Here is a 12,131-nt window from a genome sequence, read left to right as displayed (position 1 = left end):
CATGACGAACTACATGCATCATTAAAAGATTACACTGTAAGTGGACTAGAAACAGGGAAAGTGTACTTTCAATGGGAAATTCTGTTGTGATTAGAAACTGCTGTCATCCTGAATCAGTCTCTTCTATTTTTTCATTAGGACCTTGTTAATTTAATGGAAGACAGATTTTTATAGCCACAACATAAATGTCAACATTTAGTTGGAGTTGTACAGCAAACTAATTCCATTCCACGAGGCACTGTGGCAGAGAATTCCTAAATTTACAGATTATTTCAGTTCGTTACTTTTGTTCCTTCTGAAAGCTAGGTTTTATAAAAGTTAAATTTATACAGCAAGTGTGATGTTGCACAGTGCGATCTCACTTTTAATGAGGCTATTTTTTTCAGTTGGAACACAGTCCAGTATCACGATGTTGTGCCTCAGTTTAAACAAACTTTAAACCACAACCACGGCAAGAATGAAACAATGGAATTAACCCTAAATCTATTTAAGTTCTTGACCTTAAAGCAAATGTAAGAAGTAAAAGGAAAAAGTTCTGCTGTGACTTTTCATGACAAAAAGCATACATATTCCTTGTCTGCATGTTTATAATTTTGCTAATAGGGAACAGCAGAAATATTCCCCAAACTGGCTAAAGTATATATTTTTTTTTTATTTCCAAAATATACTTTATTCATAAAAATCTGTAAAAATTACATTGCCAAACAGTTTCAAACAGCACCAAAAAATACAAACATTGCAAGGGAGATCAGTTTCCTTCAATACTATCATGAGTTTCTTCACAACCCTTCCATTTCACAATTGTCATGCCAATTACAGTTTTACATTTACAGCAAATGAAAATATTAACGATACAGTTCGAGGGGTTTCCCATGGATCCAGCCTCTCAGTTCAGCTTGGTGGGGGGGACCTTACACTGTGGTCTTTCCCCATTGAGCCTTTGCTGCGGCTGCCCCAAGCTTTAGTGCGTCCCTCAGCACGTAGTCCTGGACCTTGGAATGTGCCAGTCTGCAACATTCGGTGGTGGACAACTCTTTGCGCTGGAAGACCAGCAAGTTTCGGGCAGACCAAAGGGCGTCTTTCACTGAATTGATAGTCCTCCAGCAGCAGTTGATGTTTGTCTCGGTGTGCGCCCCTGGGAACAGCCCGTAGAGCACAGACTCCTGTGTTACAGAGCTGCTTGGGATGAACCTTGACAAAAACCACTGCATCTCTTTCCACACCTGCTTTGCGAAGACACATTCCAGGAGGAGGTGGGCGACCGTCTCTTCCCCACTACTGCCACTGCGGGGGCATTGTGCGGAGGGGGCGAGACTTCGGGCGTGCATGAAGGATCTGACGGGGAGGGCCCTTCTCACCACCAGCCAAGCTACGTCGGCTAAAATATATTATTTCAATTTAAATATCTTAGCATCCTGGGTCAGACCATAGTGGCAAAGTGGTGGACACCTAGAGATCCGTGCCTCCACTTTACAGTACTAAAGCTACTCGTGATGGTGTCAAATGTACCTCAGTGGTCACAGTTTCACCTCTGAGTCAGAAGGTTATGGCTCAAGTTCTACTCCAGAGACTTGAGATCAAAACACTCCAATAAGGTACTGAAGCAGTGTTGGAGTTGTCACCTTTTGGATGAGATGTTAAGTCAAGGCCCTGTCTGCCCTCTCGTGTGAACCTAAAAGATCTCATGGCATTATTTTGAAGAGGAGCAGGAGAGTTCTCCCAGGTGTCCTGGCCGATATTTATCTCTCAACCAACATCACTAAAAATGTAGATTATCTGGTCATTATCCCACTGTGCGACCATACTGTGCAATTTAACTGTGTGTTTCCTAAATTACAACAATGACTGCACTTCAAAAGTACTTCATTGGTTGTAAAGTGTTTTGGGACAATCTGAGGTCGTGAAAGGCGATATATTCTTTCAAATATTAGGGCCTGTTTCTGTTTATGAACCAATCGCTTAAAAAAATATAATTCAAGGAAGTCTGGAGTTACCAGCAGTTTAAATGTGAACTGCCTGAAAAAAAACTCTACCTAATTGAAATAACCTCTTCAATAGGCATTGAAACTTACTACCCACAGTCCCAAAATACTCACAAATTATAATATATTTGCATAAAATGGAAGTCCCTGAGCAGAATGTGTGCCTGCTCCATCTTGTGCACTGATGTAAGCTAGGCACTACGTAGTTTCTTTGTATAAAAATGTTTTCAAATTTTTAAAAGAATGACTTGTCCTTTGTTTAAATGCAAATGCATTAAACAAAGCATTTAATGCTAGGTTCTGTTGTGATAAATCTTGTAACTAACCAACCAGCCATAACACTTCTGATTTAGTTGCGCGTGTTGCTCATTGGTATCTACGGACTCCTTATCATTCCACTTCTCTGCACCAAGCATATGTACCTGTGTTACAAATCAATAGAACTAGACCATGAGTAGCAAATTATTGTATGTATGCATGTTTCACAGAAAGGAAAACCAATTCCTGATATTCATTTGAACTTGTGCTGTGCACAGTATACTTCACTGAGCACAGAGATTATTCTCCATTTTTCCCACTGATGAACGGTCAAGACAATAACTATAATGATCATAACTGGGCAATCAGAATAATCACAACGCTCAGTGAAGTAGCATTTCCAAAATGTTAGATCATGTGTAGTTCCTTTCCTTTTGGCCTCCTTGTCTCGAGAGACAATGGGTAAGCGCCTAGAGGTGGTCAATAGTTTGTGGAGCAACGCCTGGTGTGGCTATAAAGGCCAATTCGAGAGTGACAGACTCTTCCACAGGCGCTGCAGGTGAAGTTGGTTGTCAGGGCTGTTACACAGTTGGCTCTCTCCTTACACTGCTGTCTCTTTTCCTGCAACTGCTGAGTCTCTTCGACTCGCCTCTCTTCAGCCCCACCTTTATAGCTGTCCGCCAGCTCTGGTGATCACTGGCAACTGACTCCCACGACTTGTGGTTAATGTCGCAGGACTTCATGTCGCGTTTGCAGACGTCTTTAAAGCAGAGACATGGACGGCCGGTGGATCTGATACCAGTGACGAGCTCGATGTTCAATACGTTCTTGGGGATCCTGCCATCTTCCATGCGGCTCACATGGCCAAGCCATCTCAAGTGCCACTGGCTCAGTAGGGTGTATATGCTGAGGATGTTGGCTGCCTCGAGGACTTCAAAGTTGGAGATACGGTCCTGCCACCTGATGCCAAAGATTCTCTGGAGACAGCGAAGACGGACTGCATTGAGACATCGCTCTTGGCTGACATACATTGTCCAGGCCTCACTGCCATAGAGCAAGGTACTGAGGACACAGGCTTAAAACACTCGGATTTTTTTGTTCCGTGACAGTGCGCCATTTTCCCACACCTTCTTGGCTAGTCTGGACATAGCAGCAGATGCCTTTCCCGTGTGCTTGTTGATTTCTGCATCGAGAGACAGGTTGCTGGTAATGGTTAAGCCCAGGTAGGTGAACTCTTGAACCACTTCCAGAGTGTGGTCGCCGATATGGATGGAGCATTTCTGACGTCCTGTCCCATGATTTTCGTTTTCTGGAAATTGGTTAGGCCAAATTCGTTGCAGGCAGCCATAAGCCTGTCGATGAGTCTCTGCAGACACTCTTCCATCTGGGATGTTAATGCAGTATCATCAGCAAAGAGGAATTCCCTGATAAGGACTTTCTGTACTTTGGTCTTCGCTCTAAGACGGGCAAGATTGAACAACCTGCCATCTGATTTTGTGTGGAGGAAAATTCCTTCTTCTGAAGACTTGAATGCATGTGAGAGCAGCCGTGAGAAGAAGATCCCAAACAGTGTGGGTGCGAGAACACAGCCCTGTTTCACACCACTCGGGATAGGAAAGGGGTCTGATGAGGTACCGCTATGCTGAATTGTGCCTTTCATATTGTCATGGAATGAGGTGATGATACTTAGTAGCTTTGGTGGACATCCGATCTTTGCTAATAGTCTGAAGAGACCACTTCTGCTGACGAGGTCAAAGGCTTTGGCGAGATCTATGAAAGCAACGTAGAGGGGCATCTGTTGGTCGTGGCATTTCTCCTGTAGCTGGCGAAGGGGGAACAGCATGTCAATGATGGATCTGTCTGCTCAAAAGCCGCACTGTGCCTCAGGGTAAACACGCTCAGCCAACTTCTGGAGTCTGTTTAAAACGACTCGAGCGAAGGCTTTCCCCACTATGCTGAGCAGGGAGATTCCACGGTAGTTGTTGCAGTCACCGCAGGTGATGATATTGGTATCACACATGTCCTGTGGTACTGCTCCCTCATCCCAGCAGGAGTTCATGGAGTGCTGACAGTATAGCAGGCTTGGCACATTTGATTATTTCAGATGTCCAGCATCTCGACGAGGAGGAGGAGAAGCAGCGGAGCGAAATGAGGAGGCCAGTGAGGCAGCGGGGGGGTGCAGGGCTGGGGGTGGGGTGGGGAGGAGGGCAGGATAGAGGGGAGAGAATAGTGCTGGGAAGCCACAGGTGGGGTAGAGGAAGGGAAAGCCCAGCTGGCCGCCGGAAAGGACAAGGACAGAATGGCCAACGAGCTGGTGGCCCTCAACGTCTACGACATGTACTGGATTAATGAATACACCTCAAGCCCGCAGTCGGGCCACGGGAAAGAGGCGAGCAGCCATCGCCGGCACCTGGGCCACTGGCACCGCCTGAGGAAAGTGACGCTGACCAAGCCCACCTTCTGCCAGCATCGTGTTGACTTCATCGGGGGCTCGGCAGCTTCCAGTGCGTGAGTCCGAGGCCGGTTTGGGAGTCTCGTTTCGAGGGCTCGGAGAGCCGGGGCGTAGGGGGCTGGGGAAATGTCTCTAGGTGAAGGCGGATTCTCTTCATTCGGCGCTCATTTGCCTCGAATTATGTCCGGGGATGGCATGGAATTGATGGGCCAAGCGGCTGGAGACATTCAGGGCTTTTGCTACCGTCATGTGTAGTATCAATAGTGTAATTCACAACCTCAGGTATGTCTGTCATTCACTGTGTCATTTGTGATATGGACAACAATAACTTGCATTTGTACAGTGCTTTTAATGTAGACATCCCAAAGCATTTCACTGAGACAATGGTTGCTAATATCCTGGAGTTTGTTATTCTTTTAGAGAGGGGAAGGAGTGTTGGATCTTCCCTCAGAGGAACTAAGCATTTTCCATGCAAAGCTAAAGCAACACTGCGTGCACATTCCGACTTTCCAGTTCTCCATAGCACAGAGTGTCAAAGAGCTCATGTTGAATCTGCTACAAATCTTTGGGCTTAATTATATACTTCACATTTTCTTGTACATACTCTGCCTTTCAGTCATAGTTGCACGGAAACATTCATTATTCCTTCAAAAACACTGTCAGTGATAATGGAGTGTGAAACAAGTGGACAAACTCTCCATCTCTCCTACCCTACTATGCCACAGCAACATCTTGTCAGGATAACCCCTGCTTACACTGTTTTCTCACTCCTTCCCACTTCTTGCAAAATATAATACTAAAGTAGATGAAGGTCACTTTAACCTAGTTCGCCCGATGGAAACCTGATGCAGTCAGATTAGCAGTCTCTCTTACACCCGCCCAAATTTACCTTCCCTTGAAAGCAACAAAAAGTAAAATCGGGAAGTGTGTACAATAGACGCACAATCTAATCCTGTCAGTTTTCTACTGGGTCAGCTAGGTTACGTTAACTCCTAATGTCTCGCATGTTTCATACACCTTTTTATTTCTCTTTGCCACTTGTGTTAACCCTGAATTCAGCAGTAAAGCTAAACTTGTGCTGTCAGAGGCATGTGTACCACCGACTGAGCTGGCACTGTCCCATGCTGACCACTGCGGCACTGCTCCTAGCAACATAAATGCTTTCCAGTGGAAACGGATGCCTCCAAATATTTAGCCACATCATTTGAATGGTTAGAACTCCTACCCAGCTCATATAGAGCAGCTAAACAAAGGTTCCTTTGGTTGATATGGCGACTGAATTGGTTCCCAATCAATCTGCATTATTTATATCTTCAAAACAACTATGCTTGCGCAAGCTTGCATGCGTACAGTGTTTACATGGGAATCTGGTGCTGCCGAAACAACAAGCTTCCATTTATGTAACATTTTTAATGTAGAAAAACATTCCAAGTCATTTCCCAGGAGAGTTGTCAGAAAAAATTGGCAACAAGCCACAAAAGGAGACCGGTCAAAGAGGTTTTAAGGAGCTTCTTAAAGGAGGGGAAGAAGGTAGAGAGGCAGATAGGTTGGAGGAGGAAATTCCAGAGTTTAGAGCCCAGGAAGCTTTGGTGAAGTAATGAAAATTGGGAATGCAAGGAGATCTCTGGGTGGGGGTTGGGGCTTGGGGGTCGTAGGGCTGAAGGAGGTTACCGAGATAGGGAGGAGTGAGGATTTGAAAACAAAGCTGAGAATTTTAAATTTGAGGTGTTGCTGGACCAAGAACAAACATACGTCGGTGAGCACAGGGAGTGATGGGTGAGCAGAGCTTGGTGTGAATTAGGATATGGCAGCAGAGTTTTGGATGTGCTCACATTAATGGAGGGTGGAAGCTGGGATGCCGGCCAGAAGACCATTGGAACAGACAGGTTTGGAGGTAACAAAAGCATGGATGAGGGTTTCAGCAGCAGATGGGCTGCAGTAGGGTTGAAGTTAGGCGATATTATTGAGAAGTTACTTTGTAGTGCAAACAGGGTGCTTTCTATAGCACCAGGAGCTGAAACAGTTTAATTGCAGCACTGGAATTTGTGGTGGTGCCAGCAATTGATTTCCATTTGACTTAGCCTCCATCAGAGGTTGCACTGTATGCATTGTGTTTTCGTGCCTTGCATAATGGGCTATTTAACTTCATCTTCAAATAGGCCATTACCCAGGGAGTAGTTTAAACATTTCACCTAACCATTTTGAAATGCTTTCATAACCGTTACTTTTATATTTTTCTGAAACTATTGCAAGCCCACATATGCTTCTTTACAGGGGACCCTAATAATGATGATGAAGTGTGCTCATGTTACTGGTTTCCTCATCTTTTATATACTTAACCAAGAGTCTATATAAAATGTGCTTTACTACTCTTCCTGAATTCAAAAGCCATGACTCTGCACAGTGGAGATTCATGTAAGAAATACCTAAGCTGACTATCAAACTCCACATAACCAATAGTGAACTATGATAATTTTAAATTATGCAGGATTATTGGATTGAGAACTCAACAACATTGTTCACAACTAATCACCTTATTTCACTGCTTCTGCGTAATGAAGGACAATGTGAATGTTAACTGAATCATCGAAACAGTATACTCTGAACATCAAAATCCATCTGCTTTTTTCTAGCCTTTGATCTAATTCAGTCAGGGCTTATGAAGAATACATCTACTCATCTGAAAGCTATAATTTTGATTTGTCATGATGGTGGTTGCTGCTATGTAAGGTATGCAATGCAGTGGCAGGCAGCTGACCACTTAGAGCACTGGTACTACCAGAAGAGGAGGCCTGAGGCCTACGCTCAACACAATGCGCCCATCATTGAAAAACTTGGACCCAATGCAGTGCTGAAGTTCAGATCCTGCACACAAATTTTGTGCAAGGCTCATTAAGGATCTGAAGGTTATTTAATGAATCCCAAACCATATAATGCAGCTGAAGCATTGCTTCAGTCACTCAACACCCATTACAAACGGGCACTGTGAGGCAGGGGAGGATGAAAATGTTGCAAATTGTTTTACATTGATGGACCTGTCCTTACAATAGGGCCAATCAGCTGCTGAAATGTTCCATCTCAAAAGGCTACTTTTAGTTAGGTGTGTTCCTCCTATTGTCCTACTCTTCAAAGAGGATTCTTTAGCCCGGAGACATGAACAGCCATTAATATACTGATGGCACAGCAGTTTCTGCTTCTGCAAGCTCTCCCAGCATGCCATGAACAACATGCTTAGAGCAACTTTTAAATTTCAAAATAAGCTGACACAATTTTGTATGAGGTCAGCCCATTTGTACGCAAGGGGCATGTAACACCACTATGCTGGGACTGTATTATCGATCCTGATGTGTTCACTGTACAGTTTAGAACATGTTGTAATGTTTCATGCTGATGTGTTTATATTCTGCTGCGGAGAAGTAATATTTTACTATTAATGCTAAGCTTGGATACCTGAAAGTTGTTCAGCTTCCAAGCTGGAACATTTTAGAATGAGCTCCACATTGGAACTATTGAGAGTTAGTGCCAAGCCATGTTAATGCAAGACTTCACGCTACACACAACCGGATTCAGGGTCTCATGGAGCTAAAGTGTTGGGATTCAGCATTGCATTGCTCTCAGTCTAAGTTAGTGAAGGATATATGGGTCTCCCAGCCTGTGTAGTGGAGGTGAAAACTATACATGAATGCCCTTAGAATCAAATTCCACAACGCATTCTGTTGCAACACCTCTGTGCATGAATTTCAATCTCGAGGCAGTATCTGTCCCATATATGTCAGTTGTAAAAGTGGCTGCACTTTGGAGAAGAAAGGAATACAGCTATTCTTTGTGATTAACTGGGTGCCTCAGGGTCTAGGAAAGGTGCAGTACCTCAGGCATAGTGAAAGTTCGATAAAAGGTAAAGTTTCATTGACATGACCCAAAGCTGCCTTAACTGTAACCTCCAATCCTGCGCTTTAATGAGTTTGTGGCTTGCCTGAATGAGATTGCCAGTTTCATGCAAATTGTGATGAATTCTGGGCAGTTGGTTCTGCTCGTTCATACCCACAATTAACTGGGTTGAAATTGCTGCCAGAAAGATGTTACAGCTCCCTAGGCTGTTGTAGACAAGGAAGGCACAGATCTAAGTGATTGGCAAAAGAACCAGAGGCGACCTGAGGGAAACCTTTCCACACAAAGGGTGGTTAGGAATTGGAATGCACTGACTGGTAGGGTGGTAGCCTTCAAAAGGGAATTGGATAACTAATTGAAGAAAAAATTGCAGGGATATGAAGAAAAGTTGGGGAGTGGGACTAACTGGCTAGCTTTTCGCAAAAGCCAATGCAGACTCGATGGGCCAGATTGTATTCTATGATGCTATGATGATTACAAGTCAATCTGTACTTACACTTGACAATTTGAAGAAATTAAGAGGGGAACATGACTTTCATCTTTATAATGCAGACAATAATGAAGAAAGAAAAGAAAGACTTGCATTCATGTAGCATATTTCACAACCTCAGGATGTCCCAAAGTGCTTTACAGCCAGTTAATACTTTTGAACTGTAGTCACTGTTGTAATTTGCACAAAGCAAGATCCCATAAAAAGCAATGAGATAAATGACCAGATAATCTATTTTTGTAATATTAGTTCAGGGATAAATATTGACCAGGACACCAGGGACAAATCCTCCGCTCGTCTTCAAAATGGTGCCATTCAACCTTTTTTAAGTCCACCTGGGAGGGCAGACAAGGCCTCGGCTTAGCGTCTCATCCAAAAGACAGCATGTCAAGCAGTGCAGCACTCCCTCAGTACTGCAGTGGAATGTCAGCATAGATTTTGTGCTCAAGAGTGTGACCTGAACCCACAACCTTCTAACTCCGAGATGAGAGGGCTACCAACTGAGCCACAGCTGACAGATTTCCCCCTTTCCTCAACTATATCGTAGATCTGTGGAATACACTGTTCGAAAGAAAAAGTGCTGGTGCTATTTTGATGAACTCAGTTCAAAGGAGCTAGATAAATATATGGTTACGAACAGATTGAATGTTATAAGCAAGTGCAGCTATAAATCAAATACTTCAAGGAACAATGTGTATCCAGTTCTGTTCGAAGCATTGGAATGTGATCTATGAAATAAAAATGGTCAGCATAAAGAATGTAGCTGTTTCCAGTTGAATTCTATTCCGAGTTCTCATTCCATTTCCTTTGGTCAGTGAGGAATATCAAGGTCTTATTTGTGATTTATCACCTCTCTCAGCAGATTAAATTGCTGGGAATACATCACAATGCAGATTAACATGGACTATTTGCAAGGGTGCATCTATTGTAATTTTGTTTAAAATGTACAGTGATTTAAGTCAGTTACATTTAATCAGGATCAAATTGATTTTTCAGGATTTTATCTTCTTTGAGAAAAATAATTGAACAAGGATCTGACAAAACTATGAAACTATCTCTACAGGAAGTAGGTGTACACAGTTACTAATTTGCCCTGTTTATGGCAATTGAGTTCTATCAATTCTACAACACAGTACTAATGGCTTTCTTCGTATTTACAGATATTGAAACAGATTGCGAAGGTCATCTTAACTCTTCGACCTTCACTGAAGATATGCTAATAAGGGACATCCTTCCTGGCTTTTAGAAAGTAAATTTATAAAAAATCAAATTGGTATTGATGCATTGGGCTGAGTACCTGATTCTGAACTTACTTGACTTTTCAATGGCTCTGACTTCTTTGACTGATGCTGAAAGCACCACAAATTTTATGGAGAGTGCTTATCTCTGGTATGTAACATGTAAGGGGCAATTTTCTGCTTCCAGCGCAACCAATTTTCTATCCGTTAACTTAAATCCATTTAAATTAACAAAAATGAGTAGGCTGCAATATGGGTGCACTATCCCCTGCACAATAATTCTGATATGTGCACCTAGCGCGCAATGCTCTTCAATAGGAGTGCGAAAGCTGAAAACTGGCCCTTGAATTCTTTATGTGGTGGCAAGTTTGTTTATATGCAAACAAAAATATGGCGCATGGCACTACTTTTCCTCCAGGCTTTACTAAACGAAAAAAAGAAATATCACAGAATATTCTTCACAAGACCAATTTGCAATAGAATATAATATATATTTTTGAATTGTGTAATTAATTTTAGAATATTCTATATTTTAAATAATAATGTATAATGGAAGCACAGTTTGTGATCAGATCAGTGAAAGTGGTTTATTAACATCAACATTTTGTTTAATCCAAATGCCTTAAGACTCCTGACTGTGTATGATACTTACTTTCTATGTTAACCATATTCCTCTATTGCCTAGAAGTTTTAACACATTAATAAATATGTTAAGATTATCAAGTCTATGCTAGTATTTGTTTTTATTTTGACCATTATATTTCCAAAGAATGGGACTTTGTTAAAGGATGGCTTTTCTATTTTTGGGATTACCAATGTGGTTAATTTACTTCTCCGTTTCTGATCAATTTGCATTCAATTTGTTTTCTCCACATATCCTGGCTAAGCTGAAATTGCAAAATCCCAACCAATTTTAATTTCAAACATTTGCTGGAAGCACTGCAGTTGGTTCTGCAGTGCGAATCTAGGGGAGTTGGGATGAGGTCTGTTACACATAGTCGGCCTAATATTAGTATAAACTGGACACAGGAGAGGATATTCAGAAGGGGAGCCATTCCGTTGGCACCTCCCACCTCTCAGTTTCCAAGATTTCTTAGTGGGAACAATACATCGCATATTATGGTAAGATGCAAATGATAGGAAGAGTTTGCATTTCTCAGATCAATTTCACCATGGAATATGGACACCACTGGCTAGGACAGCATTTATTGCCCATCCCTAATTTCCCTTAAGAAGGTGGCGGTGAGCTGACTTTTTGAGCCACTGCAGTCCGCGTGGTGAAGGTACCTCATGTTCTTCATTGGTCTTCTCTGCTTTCCTCCCCCTGCCTCTTCATCGAGTGACTTATCATCTGTGGTGATTTCAACCTCTATCTCAGCTCATCATGCTCTCTCTCCTCTGGGTTCACTGCCCTGTTATCCTCTCTCAATCGCTCTCCCCACCTAAACTCCCCAACCTATATTCACGGCCACCCCCTTGACTTTGCCATTTTATGTGGCCTTGCTACTCTCATCATATCAATCAGAGAGAATGCCATCTCTGATCACTTTCCACCCACATCCCCCTTTCACAACCCATCACGACCTCCTCCTGTGTTTGCCCCTAGAAGAAACTATCCTCCAATTCAACTTGCAACTGCACTTTCAAAATCCCGACTGTTTAGCTTTTGACCCTCCATTCCCAATGAAATTTCTGCAGCTACAGATAAACTCAACTGTCCACTCACATCCATCTTTGATGCCATAGTTCTCACTAACCATTGCTCTATCTTGCTATAGCTGGTCCCCCTAGTACAGCATTCATCTCCACACCCTTCAATCCAA

General features: G+C 42.8%; 1 protein-coding gene across 3 annotated transcripts in view; it reads left to right on the top strand.

Annotated features, from left to right (window-relative positions):
• LOC137375414 (phospholipid scramblase 2-like) overlaps nt 1–10,999 on the top strand; it is a 62,090-nt gene extending 51,091 nt beyond the window's left edge. For all 3 annotated transcript variants that reach the window (XM_068042602.1, XM_068042600.1, XM_068042603.1), the window contains exons 8-9: nt 10,067–10,136; nt 10,231–10,999. In XM_068042602.1, the coding sequence (XP_067898703.1) occupies nt 10,067–10,096 (30 nt within the window). In that variant the 3' untranslated portion in view covers nt 10,097–10,136; nt 10,231–10,999. The remainder of the gene's footprint in view (nt 1–10,066; nt 10,137–10,230) is intronic.
• Nucleotides 11,000–12,131: the final 1,132 nt, after the last annotated feature.

The sequence above is a fragment of the Heterodontus francisci genome, chromosome 11 (assembly GCF_036365525.1).
Source record: "Heterodontus francisci isolate sHetFra1 chromosome 11, sHetFra1.hap1, whole genome shotgun sequence".
NCBI lineage: Eukaryota > Metazoa > Chordata > Chondrichthyes > Heterodontiformes > Heterodontidae > Heterodontus > Heterodontus francisci.
This window is presented reverse-complemented; position numbering and strand designations above follow the sequence as displayed.